General features: G+C 40.4%; 3 protein-coding genes across 3 annotated transcripts; 1 reads left to right on the forward strand and 2 right to left on the reverse strand.

Moving 5' to 3' along the window:
- Positions 1–769: 769 nt before the first annotated feature.
- Positions 770–4187, reverse strand: LOC141651247 (uncharacterized). Its single transcript, XM_074458966.1, has 4 exons — positions 4161–4187; positions 3609–3857; positions 2191–3520; positions 770–2118 (listed from the first exon to the last, which is right to left on the reverse strand). Exons 1-4 carry the CDS (start codon positions 4185–4187, stop codon positions 770–772), a joined length of 2955 nt encoding a protein of 984 aa, XP_074315067.1.
- LOC141653275 (F-box protein At5g39250) lies at positions 4081–7277 on the reverse strand. The gene is made up of 2 exons (XM_074460992.1): positions 7063–7277; positions 4081–5246 (listed from the first exon to the last, which is right to left on the reverse strand). The coding sequence occupies exon 2, from the start codon at positions 5170–5172 to the stop codon at positions 4426–4428; it is 747 nt and encodes a 248-aa protein (XP_074317093.1). The 5' UTR covers positions 5173–5246; positions 7063–7277; the 3' UTR covers positions 4081–4425.
- A 6778-nt stretch (positions 7278–14055) lies between these two features.
- LOC141651248 (uncharacterized) lies at positions 14056–14748 on the forward strand. Its single transcript, XM_074458967.1, has one exon. The coding sequence runs from the start codon at positions 14056–14058 to the stop codon at positions 14746–14748; it is 693 nt and encodes a 230-aa protein (XP_074315068.1).
- The last annotated feature ends 4661 nt before the right edge of the window (positions 14749–19409 follow it).

A 19409-nucleotide genomic window follows, 5' to 3' on the forward strand; every position in this document is an offset into this window, starting at 1 on the left:
CAAATTTGAAGAAGTTTCTTTTTTTTTTTTTAAGATATGTGATATATTAACAAGGCCAAAATCTGTGATAATAAAGGAAGCTTTAGGAGGGAGGAATATTTACTTAATGTTTACTAAATGTATAGATCCGTCTTAGCATGAGTATATAGATATAATGAACTTCCAAAAATTATTGTCTTATATCACGTGATCTAAACTAGGAAATAAGACAATAATTTATAGACGTAACGCATTCAAGATTAGTAAATAATAAATATTAATCAAGCTCTTGGCAAATTTACTCATAAGATTACTTAAAATCCCCTATCTACTAAAAGAATAGGTAGAATTCTAAATTTTCCCGCCTAAAATTTTAGAATCTAAAATTGGGTTATTATTATAGTCTATTCTATAGTTGTATCTTGAACTATAAATGGATATAATCTTTTAATTGGATATATTCATAAATTGAAATGCTCACAATCTGCAAGATTTGCCTCCACGAGTTTTTTATAATAAAAAATTCATTGATTTTCTATGAAAATATAAGAAATTGCGGATTAAAATTACAAAATAAATAAAATGTTTTAAAATAAAATGATTATGAAAAATGATCTCATTAAAATAGACATTTCTAACCCTACTCAATTCTCTTGATTACTTTTTCATTATTGAGTTTATTTTTCAAATCAAAATATACAGATGACGAACACATAAAAAATTAATGAATTGTCAAGTTATAAACTAAAAAGTAAAACTTCATATATACCGTGCATAAATTGCACCAGGTCTATACTAATAATACATTAAAATGTGAAACCTCTATATATACCGCGCATTGCGCGGGATCTAAACTAGTTCTATTTAAACCTCTAGGCAAGAAACTAAAACATAAACAATGAAAGCATGAAGTAGAACAAGTGATATCATCCCGGATCCCTTTGATAAGATGATGTTTGCGCTCAATTCCTGCAATTTGATAAACTAGTTGGAGGCAATCCGTGGCCACTTCCAAATGTAGCATTCCACGATCACGTGCCCAATCCAAAATCCTCCTAGTACCCATCGCCTCTGCTTGTAGTGCTGATTCCGCTCTCATCTTGACTCCCCCTTCAAAAAAGATATTCCCTCCCATATCAAATGCCACCCATCCAATCGCCGCTTCATACGTTCTATACCAACTCGCATCCACCTTCACCCTTATAGTTTGACAAGTACCAGATTTACCAATAACATAGAAAGGATGGCAGTTACGAATCCTAGTATGGCAATCCTCAACATTTCCAAAAGTTAAATTGCTACCATCATCTTTCACCTCCCCACGTACCTGATTAGCACGAATAGCTATACTAACCAAATGCGAGCAGTTTTCAAAGAACAATTGAGGGTAGAATTTTGTATCTCTAAAAATAATATTATTGCGCAAAACCCATATATTCCATAGCGTAGCAAGAAACTGTAGAATCCGCTGCTCACTTTCCTCCAGCTTATCAAAATATAAAATCCAATTAATTATCCACTCTCCAATACTCAGATGTGAAACCCGATTTGTATTGAGCCCTAATTGAGAACCTGCCCAAATCCGGGAAACAACACAACAATCCCTAAACAAATGTTCCAAGGATTCGATCTCCTGCCTATTCATGGAACAAACATGACACGAGTGATCGGTCAGCAGGTTCCTTTTGAGAAATTCGTTCCCTACAGGAAGCGAACCAGTTAAGATTTTCCATACTAAGACCTTCCACATCTGAGGACCAGGAAGCTGCCATAACCTAGACTTGCAGAATTTCCTACCAAAATCACTTATTCTCATCCGATCTTTGCTCGACCCTTTCTGTTCCATAAATCGACTAAACAGAATCTCGTAACCACTCTTAACTGTGTATGAACCACAACTAGTATGGATCCAATGGACCTCATCTCTTCTTCTAGACCTACATGAAGGAATAGCAAGGATTCTTTCTGCATACTCATCCTTAAAAAGAAAGTTAACTATATCCTCTTTCCAGCCCTCCTCATTTACTCTAAGGTCCTTCACCTTCAAATCCTTCAAATAACTAAACTCCGGATCCAAAAAATCATCTTTAGGATCCAGAATGGTTCCGTTAACCCATTTTGAACCCCAGACACTTAACTCTGATGCAATCCCAGGTTTTCACCCAATATTTTCAAGAATAAGGTTAAGACCATATTTAACACTTTGCAAACCCCATGGCATACTACCACTATTTTTTATCCATGCATCATCTGAGAAACCATTAATCCCGAATAGTTTCTCACGGAACACCCCACAGAAGAGAGATTCTTGCATTGAAACCAGTCGCCACACATGCTTTGCAAGCAGAGCCTGATTTAGACACTCTATATTACGGATTCCAAGACCACCTTCCCTTTTTGGAAAACTAAGAAAATTTTTACCACACCAATGAATAGTCTTACCCGATCTACATCCCGCCCACAAAAAATGTGACAAAAGCGAATTTATCTTATTTGCCACACTTATCGGTATCTTGAATACCGATAGAAAGAAATTAGATAAATTTAATAGGACAGACGAAATCAGAGTAAGCCTTCCTGCTGGTGATAGAAAAATTCCATTCCACGATGAAACCCGTTTAGTAACATTTTCGAGTATGCCTTTAAACAATTCTTTCTTAGACCCTTGTAATTCTGTCGGGATGCCAAGATACTTCCCAATACCTTTATTCTGCCTAATCTTTAGAACCCGGAGACATTTCCTTGCCCTTCCCAATCGTGTACTTGGACTAAAAAGAACACCCGATTTTCCTTCATTCAGAAGTTGCCCTGACGCATTACAATACTTCTCAAGCAAGCGTTTTAAGTGAAGAACTGAATTTCCTTTATCCTGAAGAAAGAAAACCGAGTCATCGGCAAAGAAAAGATGTGTCAACGGAGTTACTCCTCTACACAGCCTAATTCCTTGAATCTGACCCATCCGCTGAGCATGCTGAACATTACAAGATAGGACCTCCATGCATAAAATAAATAAGAACGGTAACAAGGGGTCCCCTTGTCGTAAACCAGAGCGCGGCTGAAATGGTTGTAGTGGAGAACCATTAAACAAAACCTCATAGGTAACTGTACTTACACAACTCATAATCAGGTTCACCAATCTTTCCGGGAAACCAAACCGACATAAAACCGCTTGAAGAAAGTCCCACTTAACTCGATCATACGCCTTGCTCATATCTGCCTTAAAAGCATACCTCCCATATTTTCCTTTCTTGTGGGAGTTTATACCATGAATAGCTTCATTAGCCAGTAGAATATTATCACTAATATGTCTACCTGGAATGGCATTTTGGTGATCTCCCACTAGATAGCCTATGACTTTTGCCAACCGGTTTGTAACACACTTCGTAATGATCCGCATAAAGACATTGTATAAGCTGATTGGACGATAATCCTTAACTCCTTCTGGGTTATCACACTTTAGGATGAGAGTGATAAAGGTCCTGTTTATCCCTTTTAAAACCAAACCTGAATTTAAGATAGACAATGCCGCTTTGGTGAAATCCTTTTTAATCAGGAACCAACATTTGTGATAAAAAAACAGCTGGGATGCCATCCGGACCCGGTGATTTTAAGGCCCCCATCTGAAAGACCGCAGTCCTAACTTCTTTTGTAGTAAACGGTTTGCATAAGAGATCGACATCATCATCTAGAACCCTGTTAGTAAGGTGTTGGAGAATATCATCATAAGAGTTATCACCACTCCCTTCCTTATCGAGCCTTGTCGGATTATACTGGTCAACAAAAGCCTTTTGAAAAGTATCACTAACCTTTTTAGTATCATAGATCTGAAATGATGGGTTTCCATAAATCCGGATGATGTCGAAAACTTCATCAATCCACTGTTATAGTTTACAATAAATATTGGAAAGGCAAACTATTCAATGAATCTTTTTCCTAATTTCATCATATTTCCGAGTCCAGATAATAGTGTGAATAGTTGAGGCCTCGCAAAAGGAGAAACATCAATTTGTGGTAGTATAAGACCAGTGGAAGAAAACCCATATAAATTGATCACAGTGAACAAGAAATTAAACAAAATTTGACATTTTAATATGAATATGAACAACATATACAATCAATTAATTATATTAAACAAATAATGTTGAAAAACAATCACAAATTCAGTAACGATTCCAGCTAACAAGGAAATAGTGCTGCACTGCTGCCATCCCCAAGCGGCCAAGCCGACTAATGAGTGCAGAAGAATGTCGGTGGGGCAAAGGTCTCGTACTGCTTATTTTAGGACGAATTGGGTGTATCATATTGGGTGTGTATCATATTGAGGTACATAACTGAAGCATTTAACCAAAACAAATACAGTATGGAAAAATTACGCGATTATTCCATAGCATATCCTACCAATGCTCAGTGGAAGGGGAATTATAGAGGACGGCTCATTTCATTTCATCACTTCCAATCCAGCATATCCAACAGCCACAAGACTTCCTCCTTAGTACCAGCAACATCACAAAAATCCATTTCTATGCCAAAAACCTCGACCGACCCATCACTACCATGATCAGAAAGGAGCAATGAGATCCAAGCCCGGATGCCTGATATAAACGGATGAGCAGGGGAAAAGTCAAGGTAATCCGATGCATGAGCCCGATAAGATGTCCGATCAACATAATCAAAGAATGCTTTGTTAATAATACAGGCAAATTGGTCGGAATCCTTGCGACTCGCCATCATGGAAATGCTAGCAAGTTGGCCCAAAGGCAGGCAAATCATGGGTTGCACAGGCAACATCATCTTGTAGTCTGGTCGCTTTAGATGGAGCCTCAGTATGTCGGGGATCCCAGAGGGGGGATCCTTTATGCCAATAAGGAAAACAGGTCCCGGTATCACTTCAGAAAATATCAGCTGCCCTTCTAACCAAATGTCAATGTAAAATTCCAAGTCATTGAAGGACAACCTTGGAGGAGGAAGATCCCGGCATCTCTGCCGCTTGTAGAAGGTCCGATAGAGTTTGTAGTATGATATAGATGATGATGATGGCTTTTTACAGATTGAAGGCCATTTCCTAGCACATGCGCATTTCCAAAGATAATCATCCCGGGCAATTTCTCTCCATGGTTTGCTAACCAACATACAAGAAGCAAGGTCTACACCATCAAGTAAGGGAAAGACAGCCTTCAAAACTTCACATGTCATTCTGCCGCATGCGTCCGAGTCAAACAAGAATGAAATGGCAGGAACAAACAACTTTGAACAGAATGATCAAATGCCTGCAAAATTAAGATAAATCAGTTTGATGTTTTTTTTTTGGAGGGAGGGGGAAGAAAAGAAACATTTAAAAGTGCAACATCGGACTAAGAGGACACACAAAAATCAAGAGAAAAACAGAAGGCCAAAAGCAACATTATCCCATACACTTAGGGTGTGTTTGAATAGCAAAAGTGGAGGGGAGGGGGAAGGAGGGAAGGGAAAGGGAGGGGAGGGGAGGGGGAGTGGGTGTTTGGATACAATTTCCTTCCAAATCTAGCCTATTGCGGAGAGATTTTGATTTGCCTTTGAGGAGGAAAATTGGATCCCTCCAAATTCCTCCCCCTTCATTTCCCTCCACCCTTATTTGCTATCCAAACAAGGGATTTTAAATCCCATACTCTCCCTCCCTTTCTTTTCCCTCCAAATCCCTGAATCCAAACACACCCTTAGAGATTGATTACTTCCTTACCAAGACTAGCAGAATGGGAAGAAGACAACACGAAAGGACACTTGAAACTAGATACTGATCAATTTTTATGTAAAGATCCAACGATTAATGTGAAATGTAACTGGCTCATGCAGATTTTAAAAAATAAACTTAGAGGACTTCAAAGCTGCACATAATAATTGCATTAAAGGTTACACTTACAAGTTTCAACTATAAGTCTATAACTATCGTACATAGACACAATTCCCTTAATCATGGTTTACTTTTGAGGAGTTGGAATTTGGTTTGCCAAGTATCACTGATTTCCTCCAATTCCATCTAAGCATGCCAAAGTTCCATAATGTTGACCCATAATGGCCAACTGCGGTACCATAACATAACATGACGATTAACTGATCATTCACTAACCAGGCCAGAGTTCCTAAAGCAAACCCAAAAGGGAGCTTGATTTTTGGCAAATTTGTGGACTTGATCATATCTGTATGCCTTCTGCTATAAGTTACAGAATACTTACTAATAGACATCAGAAGCGCTAAATGACTAAGATTTCTACTTGTTTACTTTGGGTAAACCGTAAATGACTACCTATGTGTACTCAGCCTTAGAGAGTAGAGTTTAAAAAGAATTAGACTTTCCAGTGGTAAGAGTGGGCGACAATTGCAAGCATAACTAATAGACATCAGAAGCACTAAATTTGACAAGAGACACATATTCCTGAAGCACACAAATTCGGAAAAGTGACCACGCCGAAATTTCAAAAATATAGCTTAACAAACATTTCTTATGTTTCTATGCGATACTAATGCTGCTATTGCTTATCGAGTTCAATTAACATCTTTAACTCCCATAAGCAAAAAAATTCACTCATAGGTCTATCAGATTCTGAAAGTCTGCAACTTGTCAACCGTCATCTCGAATCAACGAATCTCTTAGTTCTCCCCCAATTGCCTTGCATGTTTCTGCAATCAAATGATTTAAACCCTAACTCCCTAACGCTGTCTAGTTTTTTCTAGTATTATAATCCTTGTAATTTTATCATCAACTTGTAATACAATTTCAACCCTAATACGCTCTCACCTCCCAAAATTCACTATTATGATGATTTCTAAATTCTAATATTATGAGATGAGAACGATTTCGTGTCGAATTCATTTCCTTTCCGTTCTATGTACTCAACAAACAGCATTGTCACAATCATAACAACAACAATACCATCATATACCATCATATACATATGATTCTATCGCTTGCGATTCAATACGAAACAAAATTAACAGCAACAACAACAATGACAATAACATCATATATATGATTCTATCGCTCTTGAAATTCAATAAGGAACAAAATTAACTGCAGAAAAAAACAATAACAACAAGAAGAAGATGTACCAAATCTCTGTTAAGTTTTTCGTAAATTAGATGAAGGAACCTAGATATGGGAGAGCAATTGATTGAGGAATTGATCAATGAATCGATTGCATTTGCTGATTTGCATGTAAATCACGGAGTTCGAGCAGAAGGAAGAGAATTAATTAACGCGAGAAATTCAGTTATGCCGAATGTTATTAGGAGTATATTGAATATTGATTAATACGACGGTGTTTTGGGTGATGACCTGAATCATGATGGGCTAAACTCTAAAAGTCGTATATACGACTATACGAGTAATACGATTAAGATTTTCTTCATTTGTTTTGTTACTTTTTCATGTAATAAGTAAATTAATGTGCGAGATTTAACAATTATAATTTTTTTTATTTTTATTATGTATACTCCCTCCTATTCATTTTAACTCTCCCCTTTTAAAAGAGCACGCAAATTAAGGGAAAAATTATTTTATTGTAAAGTATTGTGGTAGTATAAGATAATTGGAGAGAGGGAAGCTATTATTGTATGGTAAGATGATTAAAATAAGTATTGTTGTGGGGTAAGGTGATTAAAATAAGATAAAGTATGAGTATTGTGGGGTATTGTTGTGGGGTAAGATGATTAAAATAATTATAAAATTTTACTAAATAAGGAAAGGGGAGAGTTATATGAATAGATGAAAAAGGAAAGGGGGAGAGTTAAAATGAATAGGAGGGAGTATTATTTATACTCCATATAAATTAAGTCGATATATTATTCATTTTCATATTTCACCTCAACAATTCTTGACAAGAAGAAGATGTATTAAATCTCGGTAACTTTTTTATAAAATTAGACAGAGGAACCTAAAGATGAGAAATCAATTGATTGATGAATTGATCAATTAATCGATTGCATTTGCTGATTTGTATGTAAATCACGGTGTAGGCACGGAAAATTTATTAAGTGCCGAATAAATAAAATAAATTAATTATTTTGAGTTAATACCAAATTTTAACTTAATTTAATTAATTTGTCCCGATTAAATGAAATGTGGGTCGATTCGTATTACAAAAGGAGTTATTCGGATCACTAAACCCAGAAAGAATCAAACTTGGGCCAAGGTTGCTAATAAACCCACAAATGGGCCTGTGACCACCAAAGTCCAACAAGGGGATTTGAAACTCTATAAATAGAGCTCTCCTCATTCATTCAAAGGGTTGAAAAATTCATAATTGCAAAGGAGCTAGAGAGAACAAGGTACAAATTCCTACAAATCCTCTCTGTCAAAATCATTGCAAGCAGTCAACAAGCACGTCAAAGCGTGCCGCCTGCGTTGAAGATTCAATCACAAGTTCAAACCTTCAAGAGAGATTCAAGTCATCGCGACCCTCTCAAGAAATCAAATTTACATCGCGCGTAGAGCAATTAAATTTGTCTACACGCGCACCCCTCACGTGTACCCCGTACACGTACCCCTTACGGCATATTAGAATCAGAGGATACATTAGAGATTGTACACGTACTTTTGATATTTATTAATAAAATTTAATTGTTTCCTTGTTTTGTATTTGATTATCGTTATACAAAATTTTCGTTACAAATTTTGGTGAACCCGACGTGAAAATCTCTACCTCTCATCTCTCTTCTTTGTTTTATTCAAGTCTACCAAAACAAGAAGATGTCTACTAAGCAAAGCATCTCCTCCAGTCCATCCAAGAAGACTTACGCAGATATCCTGCAGGTACCCCCATTGTCGCTACCTCCTCGCTACGCTACGCGATCGGTTGGCATCTCTACAAGAGGAATGGCAAAGAAGGCTGCTGTCAATCTTCCGCGCCGATCTACGCTCCGCACACGTCCCAACTAGGCCGCGCAAGTTCTCTCGTTGCTTCCATAGCCGCTCTTTGCACGGCGCTCCCGGCCGCCTCTTCTCCTTCACGCGAGGAGACTAGAAGTGTTAAGGTTGACAAGAAGGCTTCTCCATGCAGACCCAAAGCGTCGCCAAAGAAGAAAGAAACCTCAACTCCTAACGTTGCTTCAGTCATGGTGATAAGTGGCGATACTCTTGAGGATCGAATGCAGAAAATGAATGATCTCCTTGAAAAGATGATGAAGGAGAGTGAAGAAAAGAACAAGAAAATTGATGAGCTCCAAAAAGAGGTGGTGGCACTCCGTGACAGGAAGGCCGAGAGCGAGCATGGTGACACCGATAGGGATGTTGATAGCGATAGAGAAGTTGGCGAGGATAGGGAAAAGCCAAAGAATGAGATCAAGCAACTTCTTTGAAGAGAAGCTGCAGGAATTAATAGCAAGACGATCAAGTGTCAGTTGGATGATAGCTCGACAAGTAGTGGACGCTACATCAAGCCTTACACTAAGAGGATTGACAGTCTGCGCATGCCATCTGGCTATCAGCCTCCAAAATTTCAACAGTTCGACGGGAAGGGGAACCCAAAGCAACACATCGCCCACTTCGTCGAGACATGCAACAATGCTGGAACAGAAGGTGATCGTTTGGTGAAGCAGTTCGTTCGTTCGCTCAAAGGGATCGCGTTCGACTGGTACACGATCCGGACTCGAGTCAATTGACGGTGGGGTCACATGGAAGATGAATTCCTCAACAGATTCTGACACCAGGACGTGTCGTCAGCATGAGCGAATTGACAAAGACAACTCAATGGCAAGATGAGCCTGTCGTCGATTACATCAACAGGTGGCGTGCGCTGAGTTTGGAATGCAAGGATCGCTTAAGTGAAGCGTCAGCAGTTGAAATGTGCGTCAACGGGATGAAATGGGACATTCTTTACATCCTGAAAGGGATCATGCCAAAGAGCTTCCAAGACCTGGCTACCCGCGCCCATGACATGGAGATCACAATCAAAGAACATGGTAGTGCTCGACCAAGTTCTTCTAAGGTGCCAAGTGAAAAGAAAGAGTTCAAGAAAAGCGATAAGAACTCCAAATCGTCGACAAAGGAAACAATGGTCGTCGAAACCAGTGCAACTGTCACTGTCAAAATCTCGTCAAAGCCTAAGTATGAAAAGAAGAAAGAGTCATTCTCTTACAACTACCAACGAGACAAGCCTACATTGAAAGAGTTGCAGGCTAAGAAATACCCATTCCCAGATTCTGACTTGTCTGGAATGCTTGATGACCTCTTAGAAAATAAGGTTATACAATTGCCAGAGTCCAAGCGGCCTGAGCAAGCAAACAAGACAAACGATCCCATTCATCGTCGTTATCACAGTGGTGAGTCATCCTATTGAAAGGTGTATAACACTCAAGGAGAAGATCATGCAGCTCTCCAAGGAAGGGAAGATCATTCTTGACTTGGATGACACAATAACCACAAATCAAACTCCGTAGTCTTGGAGCAACCGATGAGCCAACTATACGACAAGGAAGGACGGTGTGTGTATATGTTGCGATTCGGAAGTTTTGAGCCTGTGGCATTACCGATCCAAGGGTCATTATCGTCACTACCTCCAACGTCATTGGAAGAAAGATTACCTCCTCAAGATAAGAATGAGGAAAAGAAGCATGAAGATGACAATGAAGGTTGGACTTTGGTTACGCGCAAGAAGTCAAAGAAACAAACAAACAAGGCGGATACAACAACTGTTCACCATCGAAGAAAACAATCAAAGAAGACTAAACCTCGCAAGACAAAAGGAAAGAAAAAGTCCAAAATAGTTGTCAAACCACATGTCTTGCCAATTGATTTGCTGGAGCAAGAACCACCAAGTCCCGTCACCTTAGAAGAATTCTTCCCGCGAGATTTCATGAACAAGGTTACTGCGTGCACCATCTCAGCTACTGAAAGTGGCGACGATGAAAAGAAGAATGAAGAAAGGGGCCTAGATGATGCGATATCACCACAACGGTCTCATTCTGAAAAGGAGAAGGAAATAGTGGCTGCTCTCGATGCCCTTCCTACAAATATGGGGTGGAAGCAAATCTTTCATCTACCTAAAGAGAAGCGTCAGCTGATAATTCAAGGACTTGAGAAGCCAGAGTTGTATGCGGGCAAGATGAAAGAAAAAGTTGAGTCTCTTGAGCAATCAACTGGATGTGTCTCCTGCAACGCAGCCTTGAGTTTTTCAGATGAGGATTTACTTCTTGGATCCAAACCTCACAACAGGCCACTTTATGTGTCCGGGTACATCCGGGGGCAAAAGGTCAAGCGCATCTTAATAGATGGAGGCTCAGGAGTCAATCTCATGCCAAAAGCCACTATGAATGAATTAGGGATCACAATGGATGAACTCTCGAGTAGTCGAACAATGATTCATGGTTTCAACTTGAATGGGGAGCGTGCGGTTGGCATGATCCGTGTGAACCTTACCATGGGTGATCTTTCTTCCGACACATTGTTCCATGTCATGGATGGCAAGACATCGTTCAAACTATTGCTGGGACGACCTTGGAAGCACAAAAACGGAGTTGTCGCCTCAACCCTCCATCAATGCTTGAAATATTATCGTGGTGGCGAAAGGAAAATAGACGGAGACGCCAAACCTTTCTCTAAGGTCGACTCTTTCTTCGCTGATGCAAAATTCTTTGAAGAGAATGGTACTTCCAGTGAGTTCATGCCAACCACCATCTCTTCAACAGGAAAAGGAGGTAAGCGGGAAAAGAACATCATCAAAGAAGATGAAGCTGCAAGTCCTGCTAAAGAAAATGATGTTAAGAAAGATGTAGACAAGGTCAACAAAACAGCTACTCCTGTTGCGTCACCCAAGAAGCAAGAGACGCCGCAGAAAACTACACCACCAGTACTACGCTACATCCCGAAGTCTCGCCGCAAAGATGGGGAGAGTCCTTTTGCAGAGTGTCTAACACCAAAGATAGAGCCTAAGGATAAAAAGTCAAGTCTGGTGTTCAAGCAGGAATAGGTAGCCAAAGTCGTTACACCTCTACCAAGTTCATCTCAAACGAAGATTGTGAGACCTCCTCCGAATGGTTTCGTCTGTTCATCCAGTCAATCATCAAATGAAGAAAACAAGGGGATATTTGATTCCAATGCTTACAAGCTACTTGCGAAGGCTGGATATGACTTTACAAATCCGACTCCTCTCGGCAAAGTTATAGAAGTTGAGCCGTACGGTCTTAACAAAGCGCAACATGAAGTGTTCAAGCAAGATGGGAGCTTCATGGTGACCAGGGCCGGGCTCGGATATGAGTCTCCTGCGCCTGTGAAGATTGGTGCTCGTAGAAAAGGGCTACTTGCATCTTCTCAAAGACATCACAAGTAGAAGAGGTCGAAGAAAATGAAGAAGGAGAGGAAAATATGCATCCATCTTCAGTCTTCGATCGAATAAGTCCACCTGCAGAGAAGTGTCGTCCTTCTATATTTACAAGGTTAGGGAGACCACATGCTTCAACCAAACACATTTCTGTCTTTGCTAGGCTTGGCAATCAAGGAGAAAGTAAGGTCAAAGTGTCAACACCTTCGTTGCGCATAAACAAGAAGGGCGCAATACATGAACGCTTGGGTGGTCCATCAAAAACAGTCTTCAGTCGACTAGGGGCTCTCAAGAGGAATAGTGGTGAGGGTCGTCCTCTCTCAACTTTTGCAACACAAAATGAAGAAGAAGTAAGAGTAAGCGATGATTTGAGAAGCGCAATACCATCTCGCATGAAGCGTATGCAAGTAGTGGATATCATCCAGCATGAGCCACTCAAAGCAAGGAGGCGCATACTAGTTCTCACGGGCCGTCAAAAATGTTGAGCCTATTCCTTCCTCTTCACGTCCCTCGATGTAAAGAAGCCAAGAGATTTAGAAGTTACAACGTCGTCATATCATATCACAGTAGAAGAGATACCTGACGAGAATGAAGAAGTTGAGGCCGATGAGGCCCCGAAAACACTTGAAGACGGGGGCAATCGATGTGGATGAACTCAAGGAACTCAATTTGGGAACTCGAAGATCCTCGCCCCATTTATGTCGGTGCTTTGCTGACTAAGGAAGAAGAAGAGGAGTACTACAAGTTGTTGGTCGAGTACAAAGATGTCTTCGCTTGGAGCTATAAGGAGATGCCTGGACTCAGCCCAAAAATTGCAGTTCATCGTCTAGCAATCAAGAAAGGCACCAATCCCAAAAAGCAACCTCAACGTCGTTTCGGTAGGAGCTTGTACCGAAATTGAAAAGGAAGTCAATAAACTCATTGAAGCAGGTTTCATTCGAGAAGTCAAATATTCTACTTGGATAGCAAACATTGTCCCCGTCGGAAAGAAGAATGGACAAGCTGCGCATATGTGTCGACTTCGAGAGACCTTAATGATGCATGCCCAAAAGATGACTTCCCTTTGCCAGTCACAGAGTTGATGATTGACGCAACCACTGGTCATGAAGCCCTCTCATTCATGGATTGTACTGCTGGTTACAATCAAATACATATGGCACCCGAAGATCAAGAAGCAACGGGTTTTCGAACCCCAAAAGGGATCTTACGCTACAGTCATGCCGTTTGGATTGAAGAATGCTTTGGCGCTACGTACCAACGCGCAATGCAAAAGATCTTTGATGACATGCTGCATAAAATAATAGAGTGTTATGTTGATGACGTGGTTGTCAAATCAAAGAAAAGAGAAGACCATATCAAAGACCTTCGAACCGTCTTTGAAAGACTTAGAAAATGTCAACTCAAGATGAATCCACTCAAGTGTGCGTTCGGTGTCACATCTGGGAAGTTCTTGGGGTTTGTGGTTAGGCATAGAGGCATTGAAATTGACCAAACAAAAATTAAAGCCATCAACGAAATGCCGGAACCAAAGACGTTAAAAGAGTTGCGCGGATTGCAAGGACGTTTGGCATACATTCGAAGGTTCATATCTAACCTAGCGGGGACGTTGCCAACCATTCAGCCATCTCGATGAAAAAGGATGCTCCATTCCAATGGGATGAAAAATGCAAAAATGCTTTTGATAGCATCAAGAAGTACTTGGCGAGTGCACCAGTCTTTGGGGGCACCAATTCCGGAAAGCCACTTGTCCTCTACATCGCAAAGACAAGAACGCTCACCGGGGGCAATGTGTGCTCAAGAAATTGAAGACCGTAAAGAGAGAGCACTCTATTACTTGAGTCGTACCTTGGTTGGAGCCGAGTTGAATTACTTGCCCATAGAGAAGATATGTCTTGCTTTGGTGTTCGCCATCCAGAAGTTGAGACACTACATGCAGGCGCATACCATACACGTGGTCTCAAAAGCTGATCCAATCAAGTACATACTCTCAAGACCGGTCTTGTCTGGAAGACTTGCGAAATGGGCAGTGTTACTTAAGCAGTATGACTTGGTGTTCGTGCCTCAAAAGGTTGTCAAAGGCCAAGCTATCGCCGACTTCTTTTTCGATCATCCAGTGCAGCAGAGTGGGAAATTTCAGATGACCTCCCGGGAGAAGAAATTTTCTACGTGGACGTCCTACCTCCATGGCAAATGTACTTTGACGGTCTTTGCAAGGAAGGACGGAGCTGGAGCCGGAGTTGTATTCGTAACTCCACAAAATCATCTCATGCCATACTCCTTTACGCTCACTCGGTTGTGCTCAAATAATATGGCAGAATACCAAGCTCTCATACTCGGCCTCCAAATGGCGATCGAAATAGGTGTTAGAGATATGGACATCTACGGCGACTCGAAGTTGGTGGTCAACCAAGTCCTTGGTGAATATGAAGTAAAAAAGGAAGACTTGATTCCCTACCATCAACAGCATTACAATCTTTGAATCAACTTGACGACATCCATGTTGGTCATGTACCAAGGAGTGCCAATAAGTTGGCCGACGCGCTTGCTAATCTTGCGACCACTTTGGCATGGGGGCGGAGAAGAGTCTATGCAAGTCGATCTGCAATCGTTGGGTAGTATCATTGCTTGAAGAAGAGGAAAATGTAGATACAACCAACATGATATGCGTCTCACACGATTGATGAAGATGATCAAGCGTCAACCTATCATTGATTTTTGGACCACCAAAAACTACCCGATGATCCGGCACACAAGGTAGAAATACGTCGACGTGCTCCAAAGTTCATTCACTATAAAGGGACACTCTACAGACGTTCTTTCTCATGCCAATGGTTGAGGTGTCTAAGCAAGGACGAAGCTATCAAGCAATGCATGAAGCTCATTCGGCATTTGTGGTGCTCATCAACTGGGCCTAAACTTCATGATCGCGTAAAGAGAATGGGATATTTCGGCCAACCATGGTGCAAGATTGTATGGACTTTGCAAAAAAATGTGAACCCTGTCAGTTCTACGCAAACTTCATACACCAACCGCCGGAGCCGTTGCATCCTACTGTTTCTTCATGGCCCTTTGAAGCTTGGGGACTTGATGTTGTGGGACCTCTTACTCCAAAGGCCTCAAATGGACACGAGTATATCCTCGCTGCCACTGACTACTTCTCAAAATGGGCAGAAGCCATCACACTACGGGAAGTGAAAAAAGAAAATGTTGTGGACTTCATTCGAACCCGGATAATCTACAGATATGGTGTACCTCAACGTATCACAACTGACAATGGGAAACAATTTTTCAACCATCTGATGACAAGTCTGGGAGAAAAATTCAAGTTCAAACAATACAAGTCATCCATGTACAATGCTTCTGCAAATGGTTTGGCTGAAGCCTTTAATAAAACTCTTTGCAACTTGTTGAGAAAAGTAGTAGCAAAGTCAAAGCGAGATTGGCATGAAAGAATTGGTGAGGCGTTGTGGGCATATCGTACCACATACAAAACACCTACTCAGGCAACCCCGTACGCGTTGGTGTATGGAGTGGAGGCCGTGTTGCCTTTGGAGTTGCAGATCCCTTCCTTACGCATTGCTATTCAGGAGGGACTCACAGATGATGAGAATGACAAATTGCGATTAGCAGAGTTGGAAGCTCTCGATGAAAAGAGATTAGAGGCTCAACAAAAGCTCCAGTGCTATCAAGCAAGGTTGTCACGCGCATTCAACAAAAAGGTGCGCCCTCGTTCTTTCCAAGTAGGAGACCTCGTCCTTGCGAAGACGAAGACCAATCATCACCTCTCACAAGCCGTTGGCAAGTTCACCTCTAAGTGGGATGGTCCATACGTGGTACAGGAGGTCTATACAAATGGTGCTTACAAAATCGTGGATGAAGACGGCGTTCGAGTAGGCCCAATCAATGGGAAGTTTTTGAAGCGTTACTATTCTTAAATCCCAACAGTGAAGGCTCCTAAGCAAGAGCGTAAAGCGCAAGTCCAAGCTCCTAAGCAAGAGGTTAAAGCGTATACAAAAAAAAAAAAAAAAAAAACAAACAAACAAAAAAAAAAAAAAAAAAAAAAAACCCCAAAAAAAAAAAAAAAAAAAAAAAAAATACTCCTTTCTTCCTTTATGAACTACGTCGGCTTGATCTTGTGAAATACACTTTGTGCTTCACAAGTACGTAGGCAACTTGGGTGAACATGTAGCTCAAGTGCAGCCACACCTTCAAACAAAAAAAAAAATCCCTCTCTTGAACTACGTTGGCTTGATCTTGCAAGTTGTCATCTTGGTAGCTTTGCGAGTACGTAGGCAGTTTGAGCAAACACTTTGTTCAAGTGCAGCCACACCAAAAAAAAAAAACAAAAAAAAATTACAGCAAAATAATTACTCCTGGCCCGCAAGAGTTTAAACTGTGTACGGCTAAAATTACAGTCAATCATCAACCAAGGTTGTAAAAGCAAGGCCATGTTAATCGATGATGAGTTCCGCTTGAGCTGGGTCTTTACACTATTTGCTTCACGGTTAGCCTTGGATAGATCTTTAAAAAAGAGGGTCACGTCGCATACAGGTGATGAAATGATGTAGCAACGGCACATAAAGGCTTTGAACTTCCTTACAATCGACGAGCGAGTTCATTGCATGGTAACTCCAAAGGGAACCCAAGATGACCCATCCAAGAGTGACTCGTACTCTCTTGGAGTCGACGAGTCAGGTCCATTGCGAGTTGCATCCCTGAAAAAAAAAAAAAAAAAAAAAAAAAAAAAAAGGGACAAATACAAGTAAATATAAAGAATATGTGGAAATCTTTTACAAGTCGGAGAGACATCAAATCAAGAAGCGTATTCATCCGGCATGCCTCAAGGGGAGAGCGTAATGAAATATAGTCTTCATAAAGAGGTTCATTGCATGAGTCTTCAAAACTGTGTCGCGATGACCCGAATGGGTTCACCCTGACACAACTGTCGCGATGACCCAAAAATGGGTTCACCCTAACAGCAATAAGTCTTCAAAGCGTGTCGCGATGACCCGAATGGGTTCACCTCGACACAACCGTCGCGATGACCCAAAATGGGTTCACCCTAACAGGCAATAAGTCTTCAAAACTGTGTCGCGATGACCCGAAGGGGTTCACCCTAACACAACCTGTCGCGATGACCCAAAATGGGTTCACCCTAACAAGTAATAAGTCTTCATCGTGTCGCGATGACCCAAAAATAGGTTCACCCTGACAAGTAATAAGTCTTCACGTCACAATGACCCAAACGGGTTCACCCTGACAACTCAGTTGAAAATTGAAGTAACTCGTCTCGAATATGAATTAATTGCTGATTGAAATAATGACTTGTACTCCGTAATGCTTTGTAATAATCCAAATGGTACATACTTGGCTAAAAATAAAAACATCATTCCTGCAAGTTGCCAACAAACAAATGTACAAACAAGAAATAAAGGAGGCCTGAATACTACCTTGCAAAGACTTTCTAAGTGATGTAAATGATATGCTCGGATCTGCTGTACAAGGGTAGCGAATAGATAGCAAATGAAAAAGCTGCAGAAGTCAATGACTAGTATTTAATTTGTCTAATTGACATGGTGTGGTATCCCTGCAACTAGATTACCACTTTAACTACAAAGCTATTCAGATGTTCCCTGCAACTAGATTACCACTTTAATGAGCATTATGAATTCAAAATTCATTATCGGACACACAAGCAAACCTTGTTGTGTGTTAGAAGATATGACAAATTGATGAGTGCTCTTATATTACAACGGTAATATTGAAATTTAACACAAGAAAGAATATAATTCGTTCTACGCCTAAACTGCTGACCGGATGCGTTAAACTGCTGAACGAAGTCGAGATTTCGGGTAAACGAGAAAGATACTTACTTGTTGTATGCTAAGATGCTGAACGAATGCGAGAAACCAGGGGCGCGTCGGTGTTTGATGGCATTGAAATGAGAACAAAAGACAAAGACTTAACATCATGTATAGTTGTATACCCGAAATCAAAGAAGTTCATGCCTGACTTTCGATATTCGTTAGGCTACAAAGTTCGGGAACATGAAGAATTACTTGGCTGCATTCATTTTTTTTTTGAAAAAAAAAAAGAAAGTGACAAGCATCAGCGAAGTAACTGTTAAATGAGTAAATTCAGCCAATCGGCAACGAGGTCAAGTTTGAAATTAATACTATGGTCGGAGCGTTCGATAAGTCACAAGTCAGGCCACCTTACCATGGTAAAATCGTGTTCATATATGAATGGCTAAAGGCAGAGATAAAATCAAAGTCTGTAGAATCTATTAATTCATGGTATAGTGTCAAGTATACAGATACGATATTCGGCAAATTATGGATCATAGAAGAAACATTCAGCATGTTTTTCTTGTTTGAGACGGTCTTTGCTGAGGTCGTTGGGGGGTCAAACGATAACGAAAATCCGAGTTATTCGATGTTTCGGAATCGTGGGACTGCAAATTTTGTGAATATGGGAAACTTTAAGGTCAGAGATCATTCTCCATGATGTAAAATTGGTCGACAACAGGGGCTGTCCACGCGCTCTGTTTTTCACGAGATCAGGGGACGATATGATGTGGTGCGTATTTCAAAACAGATGGAAGAGTGACCTTTAATGAAATCATGTTCAGAGAGGAAAATAAAAAAAAAACAGCAAAACCAAGAGCAGGGAAGAAGAAAAGGCAATAAAAACTTACCGAAAGCAGTCGGATTTGTCACACGATGAAGATGAACACGGAGGATTTAATGCAAGACGATGTTCGATAACAATGGGACTGTGTCATATATATAAAGAAAGGCAAAGAAGTTAAGAGTATGGTGTCATGTGCTGCTAGAAAATTTAGCGATGGGCAAAGAATAACATGCTCTATTTGATAAAAGTTCAAATCTTTAAGCTTAGAAGAAGGATGGTTTTATACCAATGATACAAGAAAAAGAAGAAGGAATAAACAAACGTCAAGCATACCTGTGTTCTTCTAAATTTTGAGCAGAGAAAACGAAGTTGCTTTGGTAAGCATGGAGACTTGTTTGTCGTTGTATATATAGAATTGGGTTTCTTCTCTAACCCTACTTAGCTTGCTGACAAAGGAGTAATTAAAAAAAAAAAGGCCGACACTTGATCCGTGTTTCCTAAATACGG

The sequence above is a fragment of the Silene latifolia genome, chromosome 4, assembly GCF_048544455.1.
Source record: "Silene latifolia isolate original U9 population chromosome 4, ASM4854445v1, whole genome shotgun sequence".
Lineage (NCBI taxonomy): Eukaryota > Viridiplantae > Streptophyta > Magnoliopsida > Caryophyllales > Caryophyllaceae > Silene > Silene latifolia.